The sequence below is a fragment of the Lutra lutra genome, chromosome 10 (genome assembly GCF_902655055.1).
Source record: "Lutra lutra chromosome 10, mLutLut1.2, whole genome shotgun sequence".
Taxonomy (NCBI): domain Eukaryota; kingdom Metazoa; phylum Chordata; class Mammalia; order Carnivora; family Mustelidae; genus Lutra; species Lutra lutra.
Window position 1 is genome coordinate 72,391,890 of NC_062287.1, and position 21,073 is coordinate 72,412,962.

Consider the following 21,073-nt stretch of genomic DNA (forward strand, 5'->3'; position numbering starts at 1 on the left):
TCTGTGGCCTTTTGTGCGTGACTTCTTTCCCTTGGCTTAGTGTTTCCAAGATCTATCGATGTTGTAGCATGTATCAGGACTTCATTCCTTTGCATAGCTAAATAATGTTGCATTGTATGGATACATTGTATTTCATTTATCCACTTATCAGTTGGTAGGTATCTGGGTTTCCATTTTTAGCTATTATGAATAATACTGTTATGAACATTCAAGTACACACTTTTGTGTAAACATATGCTTTTAATTCTCTTGGGTATATACCTAAAAATGAAATTGCTGGGTATATCATAACTCTATGCTTAAATTTTTGAGGAACTGCCAACAGCTTCCCCAAAGCAGCTGCACCATTTTATGTTCCCATCAGCAGTGTACCAGTGCATCAGTTCCAATTCATCTACATCATCGACAACACTATTACTGTTTGTCTTTTTTATTCTAGCCATCTTAGTGGGTGTAAAGCGGTATCTCATTGTGGTTTTGATTTCCATTTCCCTAATGACTAATGATGTTGAGTATCTTTTCATGCGCTTATTGGCCATTTGTATTTCTTCTTTGGGGAAATGTCTATTCAAATCCTCTGCTCTTCTTAAAATTAGGTGATTTGTCTTCTTATCATTGAGTTTTGAGAGTTCTCTCTATAATCTAGGTACTAGACTTTTATCAAGTCTGTGATTTACAGATATTTTCTCTCATTCTACAGATTGTCTTCTCACATTCCTGACAGTATCCTTTGAAGCACAATTTTGTTTCATTTTGATGGAGTTCAATTTATCTAAATGTTGTTGTTGTTGCTTGTGTTGTAGGCACAAGCAACATCCTCTGCAGGTTGCTTGTGTCTAAAAAACCATAACATAAGTCAAGTAAGAGTATTCCAGTTTTGGCTCCTACATTTAGATATTTCACCTGTTTTTAGTTGATTTTTCTATACGGTGTAAGGAAGGGATCCAACTTCATTCTTTAGCATGTAGATACCCAGCACCTTTTGTTGAAAGGGCTATTCTTCCCCCCATTGAATAATCTGGGCACCTTTGTCACAAATTAATTGACTATAAATGTATGGGTTTATTTCTGGGCTCTCAATTCTAGTCCATTGATCTACACATCTGTCCTCATGCCAGTACCACACAGTGTTGATTACTGTAGCTTTGTAGTAAGTTTTGAACTGAGGGAGTGTGAGTCCTCCAACTTCGTTCTTCAAGATCACTGTGGCTATTCTGGGTCCCCTGCATTTCATGAATGTATCTTTAAATAGCCCAGTCTTGGCGGTATTTTAAGTAGCCACAAACCTTTGTCTGGTACAAGTTAGGAGCTGCAAGTTGGCACAGAAATTTGAAGCAGGTTCTTGTGTGGTGGTGCACAGAAAAAATAGTTGTATAGGAGGATGGTGATATTTTCATTTTCAGTCACCTTTGGTGCAGTTTTAATGAAACAAACGTGGTGTTAACTGAACATCCTTCTGAAATTGCAAAAAAAAAAGTTGCAACTGCTTTTGTTGGCTTCCAAGTAAATATAACTTATTAAAAAGTCTTATGTTGGTGTGTCAGGCAGTTAATTAAAATCCTAAGCAATTTTTTTCTGGATTTTTAAAGATTTGTAGTATTTGTCAGCTTTCTAAAATTTCCATTTGTTCCTGATTTCTAAGTCTAAATATATATTCCCTTTTGCGCCCAACTTTCTATTCTTTTTTTAAAAAGTGTAACCCCCAAAATATCTAAACATCAGGCCTCACAAAACTGCCAATCAGGCTTACCTGCAGATTGACTCACACACAGGTGTCCACAAGGACAACCCACAAGGCTCCTATCAAAGACATTGCAGCCCGTGGGATAGCCACACATCTCCAAGCTGCTTCCGGAAGATTTCAGTGGCCTCTGCCCAGTCCTGCTGGGAACAATCTTACAAAAGTGCCTGGACCCACCTGTCCTCCCTACACGTCATCTCTGACCATCCACAGGCTTCCTTAACCGCAGCCTTCATCATTTCCCACCCTCCCACCTCACTCAACCGGCATGAGAGGCATCGAGGCCTCATCTTCCCCAAGGCCAAGCCTACGGAGGACTGACACTCTGCCCCCTGGGGCCCCACTGACACTGAGGGAGTGACGGACATTGCTGAGGACTGGCAGGAGCCCAGGATAGAGACGTGGGGTGAGAGCAGGTCACAGAGGGTTTGGAGGGGATAGACAACCTGAAGGAAGGGGGAAAGGGGAAGGAGAGGAAGTTAGATGAGAGTCACTATCTCATGTAATCCTCTCAAACTGTATCCCCTTTATACAGATGAGGAAACAGAAACCTAGAGATGAAAAGTGAATGGTTTACAGTTGCTAATAAGCAGCAAATGAGTTATGTGATCAAATCTGTCTAGACGTGTGGTTCTCTCAACCAGGGGAAATTTTACCCTCCAAAGGACTGTTGGCAGCGTCTGTAGACCTTCTTGGTGGTCACCACTGGGGAAGGGGCTCTAGTGACATCTAGCTGGTTGAGGCCAGGGATGCTGCTAAACATTCTACAAGGCACAGCAGAGCCGCCACAACCAAGGATTGTCTGCTGCGAAAGGTCAATGGTGCCAAAGTTGCGAAACCCTGGTCTAGAACTTCCCCTGGGCATTTGTTACTTTCCCTCCTTTCTAGACTTCTTGGCCTAAGAGATTTGGGCCCCACTCACCTTGGGGGGGTCACAGGAAGGAAGAGCGGTATACCCTACCCCATTTCCAGGTTAGGTGCCAGGGTCAGTGCTCAAGCCACACCTCCAACAGCAATGGTCACCAATTTCTCACTATGACAACTCTGATCTCAGTCTCCCCGTCCATTGGAGGGAGGAGTTCTGGTCAGAGCAGGAGACCCCAGTCGGTTTCACTGCTTATGGTGGGTCACCCCCAAAGCCTGCTCAGTCTGGCCGGGTTTAGGTTAGTTTCCAGTTGTGGCCACAAGATGGCACCCCTACCCACTGGGACTGCTAAGAGTCTGAGCCTGGGAGAGCAGCATAGAGGATGTGCCAAGCTGGACAAAGGCCGGGGGGGGGGGGGGGGGGGGGGGGGGGGGGGGGGGGGGGGGGGGGGGGGCTGGACTTGGGCCAGTTCCAGAGCTTAGCAGGACCAGATCTAAGGCTTGCAAGTGCCAAGTGTGAGAACATAGGCCAAACTTGGCTTCAGGACTCCCTTCACCTTCTTCTAGTCCACTCTCAGCCCCAGCTCCTCCTGGAGCCTTTCTCACCACAGAGCTCATGGAACCTCGCACACCCTCCCCTCCAGGCAGAACAAGAGAAATCCCAGAGCTGAGGTGTTAAAGGATATAGGGCTTATTATTATTCATATCCAACAATAAAGAAGCTGAGGCCTAGAGAAGTTGAAGAACTTGCCCAAGGTCATAGCTAAGTCAATGATGGAGCTGGGATTTGAATACAGGCAGCCAGGCCCTAGAGTCTATATTCTTGACCACTGAAGACCACCAGAGCACTGGTGGTTCATTGCACCCTCTTCTCACCAGCCACTGATTCCAAGGACCCTCTGGCATAGGACCATGAGGCTTCCTCTGCAAGAGAAGGGACAGATGGCTATGAATAAAGAGGGTGTAGCTCAAGTGGAAAGGGGTGAGGGTCTCGGCTGGGCTGAGGACCTATGGTTAGTGGTTGTGGGTGAGAAGCTAAGGCTCAGGCAGCAATTCCTCCTCCCACCCCCACTTCTCGGGGGGAGGGGTTCTTTCTTTCTGTGTTGCCCTCCCAGTTTTTCTGGGCTTTCTGCAAATGCCAGCCTTTTACAGTGTGAAAAGGAAGTGAGAGAAGGGACTTTTATGTCCTTGCTTGCCGGGGGGTGGGGTGGGGTGCAGGGAACATTCTTTGGGGCCTGGACTGGGAGTTGCCATCAAGGATCAAGGTGACAACCCTAAAGTGGGACAGCTCCCCTGTCCCCTGGGAAGCTCCTCTCTCTGAGCCTTTCTGCTTGCCATGTAGGGGATTTTAGGGTGTAGTGGATACCCTTTTACATTTCCCCTCACTCCAACTTTTATCTGCCTCTCTTTTTCTAGTTCATCCTCCAGGGCCAGGACTGACTAGGGCTCCTAATCACTAACTTTGCTCCTACAAGCAGCCTTCCTCTACCTCTCCACCTCTCCACCTGTCCACTACATGAAGCACCCTTCAGCTTCCCATTGTGGTTCACCATGGGGGGTAGTGGCCTCAGTGGGCTCTGCACTGACTCCCTGAGAGATCCTGGGTATGACCTTCCACCCTGTCACAGCCTTGGTTCAGGGCTCTGGACATTCCTGGCCTCTGACACTGGGATGCTCTGATCCCAGGCCCTCTCTTGGCCTTTCTCAAATTATCTAGCCCTGAGTGAGGAACTGCTGTGTTCTGGGCACTGTGGAGGAAAGCAAATGAGCAGCAGCCCCAGGGGAGCTGAAAGTCCGTTTCGGGGAAAGAGATGAGCTATAGTGAAGGCTGGGGAGGGATACTCTGATCCAATGTGGTTCTTCCTGCAGGAGAGGGAGGAGAGTGAATCCTGGACCTCTATGGCTAGTGCAAACACTGAGGCTTTCTGAGAGAGAAGAAGGGGTTAGACGTCTGGCTAGAAGGAAGAGAAGGTTTGGAGAGGTCTCTTTCTGGTGTCTCCCCGTCGTGGTATCTCCTAGCCAAATGTGTGCAATGTGTGTGTGTGTGTGTGTGTGTGTGTGTGTGTGGGTGTGTTCATCTCTCTGTGTCCATCTTTTTCTCTTCTTTCTGGGAGTCCCCATTTCTCTGTTTTGTCACCTCCTTGGATTGCGGCAGAGCTTTCTGAGAGCCTGTGTCCTGGCGAATCTGAATGTGGCGAGACCGTGCTGCATCAGGTCAGACTTCCTCCTGGTTATAAGGGCCCTCTCTTGTTTATGTCTATCTCTGCCCCTGTCTCTGCCCTAACTTTGCCTCTCTCTCTTTCTGCCCTTGTCCTTCTCCCATCGCTCATGTCCTGCTCTGCCCCTCACCCTTTCCAAACTTCTCCACTCCTCCAAACCTTTCCCTACCACACACAGATTTCCCTGGGCTGGGATTTCCCTGGCCAAGTGAGGAGAGAGATGTCTAAGGCACAGCTTTGTCCTCAGGCTCATAGCTGTGTCTGTAGGTCAGTGTAGAGGGACAGCTGTCTGCACAGTTAGCAAGTGCCGACAGGTAAATAAGAGCCTCCTGTCTTCTTAATTAAATCGCCCTTTGCCCAGGCAGCCCTGTGTTCGATTGGGCTGGGCTGGGATCAATAAGCTTCTTTCTTGGTGCAGCCAACCCTGGACCTGGGCCTGACCTCCCCAGCCCTGCTCAGGCCCACCTGCCTTCTTCCCCAAAAGCCTGAGAGCCCCAGGAGGGCAAGGTGTCTTGTACCCGTGTGCCTGGGACAGAGTGTGGAACAAGAAAGGAGTACAAGAGTGATTGAGTAAACTGAAGCACTGGCAGCAAACATGGGCCAGAAAGGCTTGGAGGCCCACACTGTAACCCCCATCCCCAAGATCAACTGTGAAGCTGTGGGAATCATAGCAGGAGCTGCTCCCATCCAGCTCCCCGCCCCAACAACAGCTTACAGCCCAGGGAGGCTGAAGCCCAGTTGGGAGAGAGGGATGTCAGTGTTCAGGACCAGTTGCTCCTTTTGACCTCTAAAGGCTGAATACCCCTTTCATAGGCGATCCCCACCCAGAGATCCAGAGCTAGTGTGGGAGGATCAGTGAGCTGGGATCAGTATGGCAGAGCCTGTGGCCCTCAATGGGAGACTAGGGTCAGCCTGGAGTTGTGAAGGGCCCAAGGTGAATAAGGGGTCGAGAGGCAATCACAAGGTTCCAGGCTTATTGGGTTGTTAGGAGGGCTTAGAGGACAGCGTTCGTTGTGTGTTGTGTGTTTGAAGGATGTTATTTTGGAGTCCATTCAAGAGGAACCTCTGACAGGATCACGGGGGCTCCAGGTTCTGCAGAAAATGTCGGTATTAAAGGTTGCTTGGAGCCGCCAACACTGGTTCAGGTCAAGGCGTCTCTGATAGCGGTCGGGGTCGTCACATTTCACCTTGGGATCGGAAAGTCCCTTGTTTGGAAGGACAGGGACGGGTGCCGACGCCCTTGTAACCTCAGTCTGACCCGGGGGGCGCAGACCTTAGACGTCTCCCGGAGCCCCCGCCCATCGAGTGGCGTTTCCCCAGGGCGGAGCGTCGGCGGGTCCCCCAGGAGAGCAGGATCCACGCGGGGCGGGCGCCCCCAGCGCCGGGGTTGAGGGAGGCCGGCTCCGCGCCGGGCTGGGAGGGGGGCGCGGAATCGGGGCTTTTTAGGACCCAGCGCGGCGCCTCCCTCCGGGGGCGAGTGCGGCTGCGCGCGCCGTGTGCTTGTGTCCGGAGAGCGGCGGGCTGGACGCGGACCGCGCGAGCGAGCAAGCGAGCAAGCGAGCCTAGCAGCAGCCCGGGCGGCAGCAGCGTCGCGGCGGCGGCGGCCGCTCCGCGCCTCGCCTCCCCGGCCTCGCCGGCTTAGCCGGCCTCGCCTCGCCGCGCCTGGACCCGCCACCCCCGCCTCCTGGTCGCGACCGCCGCAGCCCCTCGCCTTGACCGGCACCTTCAACCGCCTTCCCGAAGCCGGGCGCGAAGCGCGGGGCTCAGAGGCACCGGAGCCAGTGCCCACCGGCCTCGCAGACCGAGCCCAGCCGGGAGAACCCGTGTCCGGCCCCGCGCAGCTCCGCTACAGCCCGGGAGCTGTCCCTTCAGCACCGCCGCCGGAGCCTGAGCGTAGCCCCGCGGAAGCCCAGCTCGAGGCGGAGCGCGCACCGAGCGCAGCGCTCCACGGTCGCCGCACCGAGCAGCGCCCCGGGTGCCCCTGCCCAGGGGGCCCGCCATCTCCTCCAAGAGGCGGGGAGAAGGAGCAAGGAGGGCGGGCGGGCAGGCAGGCGCGCCCGCCGCCGGGGGGAGCAGGCAGCCAGGCAAGGAGAGAGGGAGGGGGCCGGAGACTGCCCTGCGCCCCGAGCTGCAGCCCGGCCACGCAGGGAAGAAGGCAGCGGTCATCCATCTCCCCAGTGCCGAGAGCGCGCTGCGGCGACCACCGCACAGCCGAGCGCGAATTTCCCGGCCCCCTCTCCTCCCCTCCCCCTTCCGGGGGCTGATCTATCTGTCCGGGCTTTGGAGCAGCTGACCTTCCCCCCAAAAAGCTTTGTGTCAATTTCTTCATTTTCCCGCTGAGATGGGGACGGGAGCCCGGCCCCCCAACCCTCTTTTCCCTCCTCCCGGGGCTCGCCGCTGAGCGCCGTCCGTCTTCCTCCCTTCCTCCCTCCCTTTCTTCCTCCCTTCTTTCCTCCTCTGCCTCCTCCGCAGCCGGACCAGCTCCCTCCCCACATCTGGCGCCTAGAGACCCCTGGGATCCCGCGCACACTCCCTCGGACCAGCACCCGACAGAAAGCGCCCCGAGGGGCTTGGGTCGCTCTTGGGGTGGCCAGAGCCACCATCCTCTGTACCCCCCGACGGCTGGGGGGAGGGGGGAGGAGCCCCCGCGCCCCCCTCCCCGGCGCCAACTCCCCCTGGCGGCCGCTCCATGGGTGTCGCTGGGCCGCGCCATGCCTAAGGGGGCGCCGCGATGGGCCAAGGGGACGAAAGCGAGCGCATCGTGATCAACGTGGGCGGCACGCGCCACCAGACGTACCGCTCGACGCTGCGCACGCTGCCCGGCACGCGGCTCGCCTGGCTGGCGGAGCCCGACGCCCACAGCCATTTCGACTATGACCCGCGCGCCGACGAGTTCTTTTTCGACCGCCACCCAGGCGTCTTCGCGCACATCCTGAACTACTACCGCACTGGCAAGTTGCACTGCCCCGCCGACGTGTGCGGGCCACTCTATGAGGAGGAGCTGGCCTTCTGGGGCATCGACGAGACCGACGTGGAGCCCTGTTGCTGGATGACTTACCGCCAGCATCGCGACGCAGAGGAGGCGCTCGATAGCTTTGGCGGCGCACCCCTTGACAACAGCGCCGACGACGCGGACGCCGACGGCCCCGGCGACTCAGGCGACGGTGAGGACGAGCTGGAGATGACCAAGCGCCTGGCGCTTAGCGACTCCCCGGACGGACGGTCGGGCGGCTTCTGGCGCCGCTGGCAGCCGCGCATCTGGGCGCTCTTCGAGGACCCCTACTCCTCCCGCTACGCGCGGGTAAGTGACAATCTCTCCATCAAAAGAGCGGAGCCTGGTGGGGAAGGCAGGGTCTTCTGTCTCCCTGGGGCGGGGGTGGATTCCAGAACTGGCGCTTAGAGAGTCAGAACTGAAAGGAGTGTGTGTGTGTGTGTGTGTGTGTGTGTACATAGGAAACCGTGTATAAGAGGGAGGATAAAAAAGAGGGTGCTCTTCAAGGGTGGCTAGTTTTGTAGGTACGGAAGGTCTGCGTCTGTATTTCCAAATTTAATACGTCTGAGTGAGTACAAATGGGTGTTTGAGTGTATGAGTAGATTGTGTGTGCATATTTATATAAGTATGGTGGTGTCTATTTGGGTGGGTCAGATATTAGTGGGAAGGAGAGAACATGTGTGTATGTTTGAGTGTGCAGGAGTGCCTGTGCATGCATGTTTGTGTCTTTGCAGATGTACACTGGGAAGATGTGAGCTGCCTTTAGATTTTGTTATGGGGAGAGGAGCTGGGAGCCCTTCCTCTCTCCGAGGGAAAGGCATCTGGAGCCCGTCAGGGCCTATAGAGGAGGGCCTGGCCTGGTCCACTGCTTGAGGCAGACCATCCCTCCCCAGGGAACAACCTAGGGCTGTTGTGAAGAGATGGTCAAGGGGGGATCTTATGGCTAATTAATAGCTTGGTAGTGGGTATGGATGGGCCTGGGCTGTGGAGAGGGTGACGTGGCCCCTCAGACCTTCTTCTGGGAACACCGCCTGTCCTTCTTCATCAAAAGGGGGGACGGTGTGGAGGGGGCCACTAGGCTTATGCCTGTGCTGCCTCTGGGACCTGTCAGGAGCAGAGTGGGGGCTTCTAAAAGGGAACCTGCAGGAAGGTGTGTGAGAGGTGGGCGTGTCTTCATCGGCCACTCCCCTTTCTGGATAGCAGCGGGTTGCTGGAGAGCAAGGGCACCCTGCTGCTGACCTTGGCCTCTCAGAGGCTTCTATGGATTAGTTTCTTCCTTTGTAAAATGGGAAAGGGGGTCTGGTGAAATCTACGGGTCTTTATTTGCTTCACTGAGCCGAAAAGGGAAACACTGGTAGTAGCCACCCACCCTGGAGGAGATGTCCCTTGCATTCCCTGGGCTCTGTGAGGTCTGAATGGAACCTAAAGCATAAGGTCTGAGTTGGGAACTTAAAGCAAAGCTCCCCACCCCCCACCCCCTACCAGGCAAATCACTGCTATTTTTTACTGCTCCACATCCCTTCCCTCCTGCCCCCAGGAGCCAAGGTGGGGAGGATGAGGCAGGGGAGGGGGCAGGATCAGTGCTGAGGGCCAGTGGGGGAAGGGGACTTGGGGGGCACTGATGTGTCCACAGGGAGAAAAGGGCTGTGTTTAGGCACAGGCCTGGTAGATCTGTGATGTTTTAGCGTGTGAAGGAGGGAGAGCAGGACAGATTCTTATACATTAAATCCTAGAACAGATGTGTGTGTTGGGGGGTGGTTGGGGAGAGGACCAAGCCCCTCATTTTGCCACTGAAGACCCTATACACAAGGTCACTCAGGGAGCTAGAAGCGAAGCAGGACTAGAACCCAGGTCTCCTGGGACCCCATCCTCCCCTGAGCTGGCTGCCAGCTCCCTGCCATTCCCAGAATGGACTGGACCCTCAGAGGTCTACCCTCCCCTCTCCTCCTGATAGAGGCCACCACAGCCAGGGGATTATGTAACTGGAGGCTGTGGCTGAGCTGTGGGGAGGGGCAGGAGAGGGGGACTGGGAGGTTGAACCAGTACGTGCTGGGCTGGGGGCATGCTGGCAAAGGCCTGGGTTACAGCCACCCATTCAGCCTGCATTTGACCTTGGACAGCATCTCACCAGCACCACCACCCTCCTCAGCCCAGGAAGGAAGGAGAAGGCCCAACTTCCTCATTGTCCTTTCGCCCACCTGGATCCCTAGTAAGAGTCTGGATACCCCCACCCCAATGTTGGACTCAGCTTTCAGGTTCTGGGCTGTGCTCCTGACTTTCAGGATAGGCAGGGGACATATGGGGCCTCTTCCATCCCATGACCGTCCATCCTCTTCCACTTGACGTTCTTAGGCCACGGGGTGGCCTTCACCCAATGCAGATAAATGGGCTGGTTAGTGTGGTTTGTGGTCTTGTTGGTGTTTGAAACCTTACAGAAATGTCCTGATTGTCTCAAGTGTTCACTGAAGAGCAGACTCTAAGCGAAGGGCTGGGGTGTCTTGGGGAGGTGGAGGTGGGTTAGAAGCCCCCCACCATCTGTGCCACTACCTTCTCTCCCCAGGAGACTCATAGAGTCATTCTAACTCCTTTGAGTGACATCTGAGGACACTGAGGCCCACAGAGGAGGGACCTGTCCAAGGGCACCCATGGAAACTGAGGGCAGAGCCTGGATTAGAACCCAGGCTTCCTGCTGCACACCGGGCTGGCCTAGCTGCATTGCGCTGCCTCTCTGCGGCTCATCTGCGCAGGGAGCAGCCGGCTGCCTGCCCTTCCTCCCCCTTGTCTCTGCTCTGCCGCTGCTGTCACTTTGTTTACCCTTCCCCCTCCTCACACGGGTGGGTCAGGATTTAAATTTGTATTCTAGATGCTAGACCAGAATCCTGGATGCATGTGACATTGCATGTACATGTGGAAGAAAAGCTGTACGTGTGTGAGAGAGACTCTATGTAAGAGGGATTTTCTGTGGGTGTGAGAGACGCTTCATACGTGTGAGAAAGGCTGGATAAGAATAAAAACGTGTGAGAGAGACTGTGGGAGTAGGGTGTGCGTGCGTGTGCCCCTGTGCACGTGTGTGTGGTATGTGTGTGTTTGTGGTGAGACTCTGTGAGAGAGATTCTGTGAGTCTCTGTATCACAAATCCTGTGTGAATGTGAGAGAGACAGATTCCGTGTGTTTGGAGATGGACTTTGTGTGTGAGAACGAGACAGCGTGGGAGACAGCGCGTACATAAGAAAGAGAGGGAGACTGTATGTGTAAAAGAAATGCTGGGTGTGTGTGAGAAACTTGAGGTGAGTGTGTCCCTGTGTGAGCGTATGGCTGTTGTGGCGAGTGTGACATCGCACACGTGAAGCTCTGCCTGTGAGGCCGTATGTGTGTGTGTATGTGTGTGCGCGTGTGTGTGTGTAAGGCTGTGTGCATGAGAACATCTGTGCATGAGGCCATACATGGTGTGGGGGACCCTGCGTGTGGCTCGGACTGTGTGTTTGAGGCTCTGGGTGTCAGTGTGCTGTAGGTGCTTGTTTGTGACAGAGACCCTGTCTCTGTGTGGGTGTGTCTTGAGGAGGATGAAACTCCACACCAGCTTCCTGCTTGCTCCCTTGATCTCCTGGTCCTCCCGTGCTGCCTTAGTGAGCGATTTTGTTCCTCATGCCTGTCCTCAGTTGAAATACTGCTCTAGCCCAGGCCAGTGGTGGGCGCATGGATCAGACAGATAGTGAGGCCACCCTGCCCCAGGCCTTTTTGCTGGCCCTGGAAGGTAAGGGCTGTTTGGCTGGAGCGGGAGGTCCCATCTGACCCCTTGAGGGGTGACAGTGCGAGCTAGAGCAGCCGGTTCCCTGGGTCCCCTCTCCTATACTTTACTGGGCACCGAGGCTGAGGGGGTGAGGGGTGGGGAGGTGAGCTGGCACAGGACGGGGTGAAGGGTGGACACACACAAGCAAAGGATGATGGTGACTCTCTGTGGTAAGGACTGTGAGGGGGCTTCCCGGGGCTCTGAGAGGACGCACAGTCCCAGAGGAGGCAATGCTAGGGTAAGCTTTAGGGGGCAGGTTGGAATTAGCCAGGCAGATGGCAGGGGATGGCAGTCCTGGCACGCAAAGCCATGAGGGTGTGGGAGCAGGCAGGGCTGTTGGCAAAGCCTGGGGCAGCCCTGCCTTCAAACCTGTTCTTCTCTCTGTCTTGGCTTTTATCTGAGATTTGCACGTTTTCATCAGGAACATTGTTCTGTGTCAGGTCAGGGCTAATGGTGGTCCTTGTTCCGTAGGCCAGTGAGTATCCTTAATATGGGGTGTGTACATGTATGTGTGTGTCATGAGATCTGTCCCCCCTTCAAGTGACAGTCATTTGACCTTCCAAATGACAAGGAAGTGCCAGTGGTTCCCAAGCTGGGGAAGCCCCACCAGCCCACTGCCCACCTCCCCTCTGATGCTGGCTGTCTGTCTCTCTGCCTTGTCCCCTGTTCTTTGGGACCCAAGGCAGCCCTAACTTCTCCTCAGCTCCCTGGGAAGGAAATGCACTTGGTGGCTGGAGTGAAGAGCCCAGCAAGAGACTTCTGTTCCTCCCTTGGGTCTTAGCTGACACAGGGCTCTTGGAGTCTTGGTGAGAGGCAGAGAGAGAGCTGTTATGAGGGACTTCTGAGAGAGCCCCCCACCTCAGAGTCTGCCAAGGGCCCACTTCTAGTCATGGTAACATGTGAAGGAGACCATGAGTGGTAGAGAAGGGGCTGCTGTGTTACCCTCCCTGCTGCCATCCCGTGTGTCCCCCACCACAGTGTGTCTGTCCCCCACTTGCTGTTTTTCTCCTTCCTATGATGCTTTTATAGGTGTCCTTGTGACTCTGGGTGGTACCACCCCCTGCCCTAGCTCCCTTGTCAGTAGAGAAAAATCACAAACCATTGTCTCCCATCCCAGTCTCTCAGCCCCTTCACCTCTAAAATTGGCCCTATGACTGAGTTAATGAAAGAGTCACTGAGTTGGTGTATGGAGAGCCCCCTGTCACAGGGCCTCACGTGCAGTAAGTGCTCAGTAAATGTTGGTTGCTATCATCACTCCGATTATCCATGTTATCCTTCCCCTTCGTGGCTCTCTAGAGTCCATCCTTTGCCCTCCATCTCCACGTCTACCATCCTGGTGCAAGCCACCATTGTTCCCCTCAGACCTACCCCTCCGGTGGCTCCTAGCTGTTCTCCTGCCTTCAGCTCCCAGCCCCTCCAGTTCATTCTCTACTTGGCCACCACAGAGAGAGGTCTCTTTAACTCATGAATCAGTCAGTCTATTCCCTTGTGTGTTTAAAACCCTTTGGTGCTTCCCTGGACCATACTTTGGGCTCTCCAGTCCTGCCTGCCTCCTCAGTCTCCTCTGGCCTGGCTCTCTCTGTGGCTCACTGAGCTGCAGCTATCCTGGCCTCATTTCAGTTTCTTGCCTGGGCCAGGCATCCCTGCTTCAGGGCCTTTGCACATGCTGTTCCCTGGGGAGCATTCTTTCCTCCTGGTCTGCACTTCTTCATCCTTCACACCCTGTTTGAAACATTGTTCCTTGGTGATGCCTTCCCAGACCCCACACCCTGGGTCAGGGTTGAGAGTCCTTCCTTTCCTTCAGAGAAGCTATCTGGTATGTGATAAAATGTTCATTAGCAGCTTTGCTTGATTCAAGTTTGTGTCTTGCTCCAGACTCTAAGCTTCCTACAAACTCAGTATAATAGGAGCTACTGTTATGACAACATGAGGAAGTTGTGGCCCGAGAGGGGCCATATGTGAGCAGATGAGGGGCTGGTTCAGAAAGCCAGATCTCTAACTCCCAACTCTGTGGCCTGAGAGCCCTCAGGCACCTCCGCCATGCCTCAGGGAGTGTCTAGAGTCCTGTGCCCTGGAGGCAGGTGTCTGTACTACTTGACTGTGGGCAGGAGGCCTGCTATCTGCCAAAAGCTTTGGGAAGACTGGCAGGCAGTTGTCTTAGAGGTTGGGGGGGCGGGGAGTCTGGAGGGGACTCATTTCAGGGCCCGCTGCCTAGGCCAGGGATCTTGGGGCCTCCAAGACAGCTGAATATAGTGCTATGGCTATTCTGAGCGGTCACATGACCAGTGTGCTCACTCTGGACCAAAAGGTCAGGGCCTTGAGCCGCTCCCTCCCATCAGCCCCTAGGCTAGCCAACAGCCTGAGCTTCCCTTCCTTAGAGACAGGGTCCGAGAAAAGGGGGACTATTGGCTGCCCAGGCCTGATTCATGGAGACCCCTTGGGTGGGAGGGACCACCTTCCACATGCATGAGGGCTGTTGGAGAAGATGGGTGCTCCTGGGCCACCTCTAGCCACTACCCTCATCTGGTGGAGGAGAAGCAGACTCAGAGAGGGGAAGACACTTGCCCAAAACCACACAGGGAATTAGTGAAACTCAAACTCTCATCCTCTCGGCCCAGGGCCTGGCCATTTGCATCTTTTTTGGCTCTCAGTTTTAACAGAGCACCAGGTACTACCTGCACATGCTGTTCTCTTACTTACCCCCATTATTTCCTCCCCTGAGGGAGGGGGATGAAGCCTTCAATGGCCCTCCCAGCCCTCTTCTCCAGGCCCTCCGTGCCCCCCACCCAGGACTCAACACAGCTGGTTCAGATGTTTGCAGGTCATCTGCAAACATCTGAGTTGGCCCAAATTCTGTTCTTACCATCCTCCTAGCAGGATTTTTCTAGAACCCCTTTCCTTTCTTGAATCATAATACTAACGGCTGCTATTTACAAAAGCGTTTACTATGTATCCTTCATAAGGGCTTCATTTCCATATTCTCATTTAATTCTCACAAAACTGCCATGGAACTGTATCGTTATCATCACGCCGATGTCACAGATAAGGCTGCTGAGGCTCAAAGAGGTGAGTAACCTACCCAAGGTCACTCAGCTCCCGAGCGGGAGAGCCAGCCCTCGGACCTGGGCTGCCAGCACTGGAACTCTGTCCAGAACCACTGCTCAGGACTGCCTCCCACTGCCTTTCCAGGATAGTGGGGTCTCTGGCCCAGGCTAGGGTTTCTGTCTCCTCCCCCTCCTCCCCCAGCAAACACTTGTTCTTCACAACCTGTCTGGGATTCCTGCTCATCAAGTTGTGGGCCCTGCACTTGGGTAGGTAAGGGTCCAGCCTCATGGGCTAAGACGTGCTCTGGCAGTCCCCAGGGAGAGGGTCTTCTGAAGGTGCCGCATTGCCCCCCACTAGCTGTGCAGGCCCTGGGGCTCCATATGCCTACAGGGGAATGGCAGAGGGCTCAGGAAGGTTCAAAGCTGTCGTGCACAAGGTGGTAGATACTTGGGGGAAGCCAGGGGTAATGCTGGCCCCCCTTAGTGTGGCATTCAAGGCCTTCTGTGCTGGAACCGGACATGAGCTGCTCCCTTCTGCCAGCCTCCTCCAGGCTTCCTCATCTCCAGCCCTCATTCCAACCTCAGGGTTTTTGCGTACTTCTTTCCCTTCCTCAGTGTCTCTTCTAGATTTGCTGAATGTGACAACCTATTCCACAAGGCCCCTAATGCTTACCCTGGCTGCTCCTGCCCTAGCTGACCACTCTGTGGAGCGAGGGTTGGGCATGGAGTAGCCAGGCTTGCACAATTTGAGCTGGAGGACAGTGGGGGCACTTCTGGAGGCCTGTGGCTGGGCCAGGCGGGCCCTCGGGATCAAGGACTGGTCCAGGTGCATGGAGAGATGAGGCCACAGACAGTTGCCCTGCTGTGGGCATCAGGCAACTAAGCCAGAGCAAGGTCTGTAGCTGAGCCATTAAACCAAGCCAGGCTCCCCTAGGCCAATCCCAGCACCCCCTCAGGCTGCAGGGTGGGCCTCTATCAAGTACAAAGGTCATTCCAAATGAACAAGTCCCTCCCCAGTTCTGACATTCCAGGAGCCTAAGAATTCTGGGCTTCAGCTTTCCGGAGACGCTGTGGGTGCCAAGTTAGTCCTTCCCTATGTGTCCATCCACATCTTCAGCCCTGCCCCTCTCTAGGACACATATGAGCTCTCCTGCCAAGGGCCCTGACACCGAGCAGGGAGGAGTCCCAGGGAAGGGCTTTGAAGAGCTTCCTCCTTTCCTCCTACATTCATTCAGGCTCTCTCCACCTGCTCTCATTCATTCCTTCAAGGCACAGGAATCACGCCCTGCCTGGGCTTGCCACTGTGACTGCTGTGACCCATCCCTGGCTCTCCCAGGCACCCCCGGGCATAAACTTGTGGGTCCCATCTCCTCAGCATGTGCTTTGCTCAGGCCCAGCAGGTGGCACCTGTTTGCCCTCTTCTGCAGGCCGTTCCCTTGGCCGTGTGCCCTGTGGGAGCTGCAGAGAGGTGCATTCAGAGAGGAAATGCTGTGGCCGCCTGCAGGGGCTTGGCCAGGCAGGGCAGCTAGCTTTGATGGGGCAGGGGGCGCTGTGGGGCAGTGAGCTCCCTCTATGCCGGGTGGGGCTGGCCCTGGGCAAGGCGCTCGGCAGGTTGCTCTGGGGGCTGTAGGGGTGCTTGTGGGGGCATTCCCACCTGTGATCGACTCTCACATGACCCAGGCTGCTTCCAAAAGGTCAGGCTCCTGGGCTCTGTCCCTCTAGAATGATTCCTGGATCTGGGGGCCGGGATGCTCAGGATGCTGGCTCCACTCCCGGTCAGGGAGACTCTGCACTGGGGGCTGGGGACATAGGGGCTCTTGACAGTTGGTGTGGTCCTCTGACCAACAGCACCGATGTCACCTGGGCACAGGGTAGAAATGAAGAGTTCCAGGCCCTACTGGAGACCTCCAGAGTCAGGACCTTCATGTTAACAAGATCCCCAGATGAATCATACACACCCTCAGTTCTGAGAAGTGCTGAGGTGGGCAGCCATTCCCAGTTGAGAGGAAGTATCAGGACACCGAGAAGCCTGAATGGGTGTGTGCAGGGTGGCAGAGCTTCAAGGGGGGTGATTCTGATCTTTCCTTGTGCCCAAGAAGTTGGCACCAGGGTGACGGGCCTGGGGATGAGGCCCAGGCCAGTAACTTCTCAGACCAAAGCCCTTGGCACCATCCTTGAGTCCTTCCTTTCTCTCATGCATCAGCAAATCCTGTTGCCTCCATGTTGAAAGCATCCCAGAACCCAACTGTGTCACATCACCTCCACCACTAGGTCCCTAGTTGAAGCCACCCTCTTCTCTACCCTGGATTACTGGGAATTGTCCCCCCTCCGGCTCCTTCTCCACATGCAGTCAGGGCCATCCTGGGTAAAATGCTAGTCAGACCAAGCCACCTCTGTGCTCTGCTAACCCCAGCTTCCGGTCTCACTCAGGGAGGAGCCCAAGTCCTCCTGAGGATTCGGGGGCTCCACATGAGCTCCTGGCCCCTACCATCTCCCTTCTGCTCTCCTGCCTCTCTCCCACTTCTCATTCTGGCCTCCGTGGTTCTCCACCAATATAGTGTTTGTGCCTCTGCCTCAGGACCCTTACTCTTGCTGTTCCCTCCACCCGGAGCATCCCCCTCCCCCTCACTCCCGCACCTGCTTCAGGTCTGGACTCGGATGTCATCAGCTCAGCTCAACCTCCTGCCGTTCCATGCTCTCCTGTTTCCTCCTTTGCGTTAACACCATCTAGCTGTATTTTACTTATTTACCTCATTTGCCATCTGTTTCTTTCACTAGAAGAACCTAGAACAGGACCTGGCATGTAGTGGGTGTCAAATAAATATTTATTGAGAGGATGGATAAGGAGACCAGAGTTCAAGACCTAGGTCAGACACCACACCCTGGAATCTGTTCCCAGCTGACCCGCTTCTTCCTTGCCTCACCTGGGGACACAGTGCCTCCATCCCCGAGCCTAGAGCAGTGACGGAGAGACAGAGACTAAGGCAGTGCTGGGGCCACGGAGTGTCCTGGTCAGGGTCGGGGGTGGGGGGAGGCAAGCAGCAGCCAGGACAGGTCCCACCTGCCACTGTCACCACCCAGGGCCACATGAGGCTTTTCCCATCCCTCCCCCTTCACCTCAGCAAACTCTTTTTTCACTCCGCCTCAGCCCAGTAAGCCGCTGGCCCGCCCCCTACAACCGGAGCTCAGAGGCTAAGGAACTAGTTTCCCCAACCAGGACTCACGAGCTCTCACACAAGGACACACATGTTGCAGGGACAGTGTTTCCAGGCCCAGGTGGTCTGACCAAATGCCCAAGTGTCACTTCTCTTGTGACTCCTCCTGGAGGCCAGCCAGGCTCTTCTGCTGTCCCTCCCCATCTTCCTCCCCATCCACCTCCTTCTGTTCCCTGTCCCTTCTGTCACCCCCTTCCTTCTATGAGTTACTGGCTGTCAACACAAACTCTTCCCCTTGAAATCCTAAGGATGCTTTTTGTCCCAAGGTCCCCGGCTAGGAGTCCCAGTCACATGTTCCGCTGAAAGTGGATGGGCCTCGAGGCCCCACTTGACAGTGTGACCTGGAGCCCAGTCTCTTCTAAGAGCGTGTCCTCTGGAGCCAGGAGGCCTGCATTCATGTCCTGACCCCAGCAATTCCCAGCTGTGTGACCTTGGACAAGTTCCCTAACCTGTCTGTACCTCTAGAGGGATATTAATAGCGCCTGACTCATAGGGAAGGGGAGAGGCCTGAATGTGTTAAGCACTTAGCCCAGAACCCGAAACATAATAAGTTCTTAATTATCGTAGGTTCCATTATTGTCTTTTCGCCGGCACTTGGCTCTAGAAGACCCAGACCGTCAGCTGTTCTCTGTTGGCTTCCTTCTTTCGGAAACTGACTCCCCTTTCAAATAACTCTCTAGGGGTCACCTCACCTACCTTGGCCCTGGGGGGCTCCCGCTTCCAGAGTCTGTCTCCCAGGGACCAGATTTCAGGGGTGTCATCTTGGCAGGGCCTGCATTCTGTCTTGCTTTCTGCCACAAAGCTGCTGGGCGTCACGGACAGACCATGGCCCCTCTGATCCTCATTGCCCCCGCTGGTTAGTGTGGGCCACTGGTCCCTGCTCTGCCTCCTTGTCCCAGTGTAGTGGGCGATGAGGGAGATGGAAGACGGAAGTTGTGCCGTGGAGTGGGGCGGGGCATTGACATCTGTGGTGGGGAGCCAAGCACAGGCACCTGAGATGCTGACAGGACCACCAGTGTGGAGGGGGCTGACGGGCAGGGGACCAGGTATCCCAGCTTCGGGCCTCAACATGCCTAACTTTACAGGTGATGCACGGTGAGCACTGGCTGCAAGGGCCAGGCAGACCCTAGATGCTTCTGGGCCCAGGGCTCCTGTGGGTACCAGGGGCCGGTGCCCTCTCGGGCTGGCCTGCCCCGCCAGGCTGACGCCAGGCTGGGTGGAGATGAGCTAATATTAGCTGGGGCAGCCCCAGACAGCTGAGCTCAGGGGACCTCGGAGCTTCACTGGGCCCAGGCTTAGATGTAGCTTTGGCCTGGGCCACAGCCGCCAAAGGAAGCTTTCTCAAGCCTGGGCACGGCCTTGGATGCCCCTTCACCCCTGGCCAGGTCCAGACCTTCCCCAGACCTAGTCTGGCAGCCCTGCTCCTGCTTCACTCTGGCTCCGGGCCTGCCCACAAGCCCCTGGCCCCCTGCCCATGGTGTGCCCCCGCCTTACCTCTTTCCTTCTCCATCCACAGTGCAGGATGGGCCTTCTTGCCCTACACCCCTACTCTACACTAAGGGTGCTCTCTGTAATTCCTGACAGAGGCTGCTGTTGGCATTCATTTGTTCCTTCATTCAGTCAACGTAATTGTTGAGCGCCTCCTGACTAGGAGGTAGGCACTCTTCTAGAAGCTAACAATAGAGCAAAGAACAAAATGGTCAGAAATCCCTGCCCTCAAGAAGCTTACATTCTAGCGTGGGGAGAATAAAAAGAAATAAATGGACACATGAATATAAAGTGTGTTGGATGGTGGGGAGTGCTGTGGAGCTACGTCACAGAGGGTAGGGCCAGGAAGTGCTGGGGGGGTGGGGAGGATTTTAACCAGTGTGGCAAGAAACGCCTCCCTGAGCAGGTGATGTTTCAGCAAAGACTTGAAAGCAGTGAGGGAGGGAGACATGTGACATCTGGGGAACAGGGGTCGTGAGACATGCAGAAGTCCTGAGCGGACCCATGCGCCTAGGGGTGAAGACCCCGCGAGAGGCCAGTATCCAGGGCCGGGCTCAGAGAGCTGAGAGACTGTGGGAGGTCAGAAAGAGAAGAGCAGGGGCGCCTGGGTGGCTCAGTGGGTTGAGCCGCTGCTTTCGGCTCAGGTCATGATCTCGGGGTCCTGGGATCGAGCCCCGCGTCGGGCTCTCTGCTCAGCGGGGAGCCTGCTTCCTCCTCTCTGCCTGCCTCTCTGCCTGCTTGTGATCTCTCTCTGTCAAATAAATAAATAAATAAATAAATAAAGAAAGAAAGAAAGAGAAGAGCAGAGCTCCCCACAGCCCCACTGTGCTCTTGGCAGCAGGGTCTTGCCCCATGGGCTCTCTGGGTGTGCTAGCCGGGTGCTTGGTGGTGTTTATGTCTCCACTGTTGTCCTCTTCCCTTTCCTTTCCTTCCCTCCCATGGCCTCAGGGGCTGCACAGTCCTCATGTCTAGGAAGCTGGGCCTCAGGGAGGGGGCTCTTGCCTCACCACAGTGGCGACCTCCATCTTTTCCCTAAAGGCCAACTGTGCCAGTCAGGGTGAAGCGGTGGGGCCACACAGGGCTGCCACCAGGCTGTGGGGATGCTGTCCTCTCAGGGGCTCTTGGGCTGGAGAGAAGTTGGTGTGGGAGCCAGAGGGAAAGTGCCCTTCCAGACCAAAGTCTTTCAGCAATTTGCATTCTCATAGCCCCCCACAGCTGTTTACCTGCTTCTCAGACTCTGAGAAGATGGTCAGTGTAGTGTTCATGGCCAGACTGGAGCAGACTGCCTAAGTCCAAACTTGGCTCCGGTGATTATTAGCTATGTGACCTCTGTAAGCCTCAGCCACCTCAGCCGTAAAGGGGGGATACCAAGAGTTCCCACTTCAAGGGGCTGCCATGAGAACCCAACGAGATAAGGTCCAGAAAGCCGGTTAGCGCAGTGCATGGCCCAACACAGGTGTTCCAGTCATGCCTGATCATTCTCACTGTTCGGCATGTGAGGCATCTTTCTAGGAGGTCCCGAAGACACTGGCCTCTCCCCCCAGGGGATTTGGAGAACATGAAACGAATGTCTAAGAAGGGGTTGCTGTAACCAGGAGGCTTTGCTGGTTCCGCAGGGACCTTCTCCGCCCATCAGGGAAGTGTGACTCCCTTGGGTCTTGTCACCAGGGCAGAACTCTGAAGATATTTTAGACCACAGCCTCCCACCAGGGCCAACATC

At 55.2% G+C, this 21,073-nt stretch overlaps 1 protein-coding gene across 1 annotated transcript in view; it reads left to right on the top strand.

Annotated features, from left to right (window-relative positions):
- Positions 1-6,411: 6,411 nt before the first annotated feature.
- The window catches only part of KCNC1 (potassium voltage-gated channel subfamily C member 1), a 44,385-nt gene continuing 29,723 nt past the window's right edge, over positions 6,412-21,073 (top strand). The window contains exon 1 of the mRNA XM_047693270.1: positions 6,412-8,125. Within this exon, the coding sequence (XP_047549226.1) occupies positions 7,556-8,125 (570 nt within the window). The 5' untranslated portion in view covers positions 6,412-7,555. The remainder of the gene's footprint in view (positions 8,126-21,073) is intronic.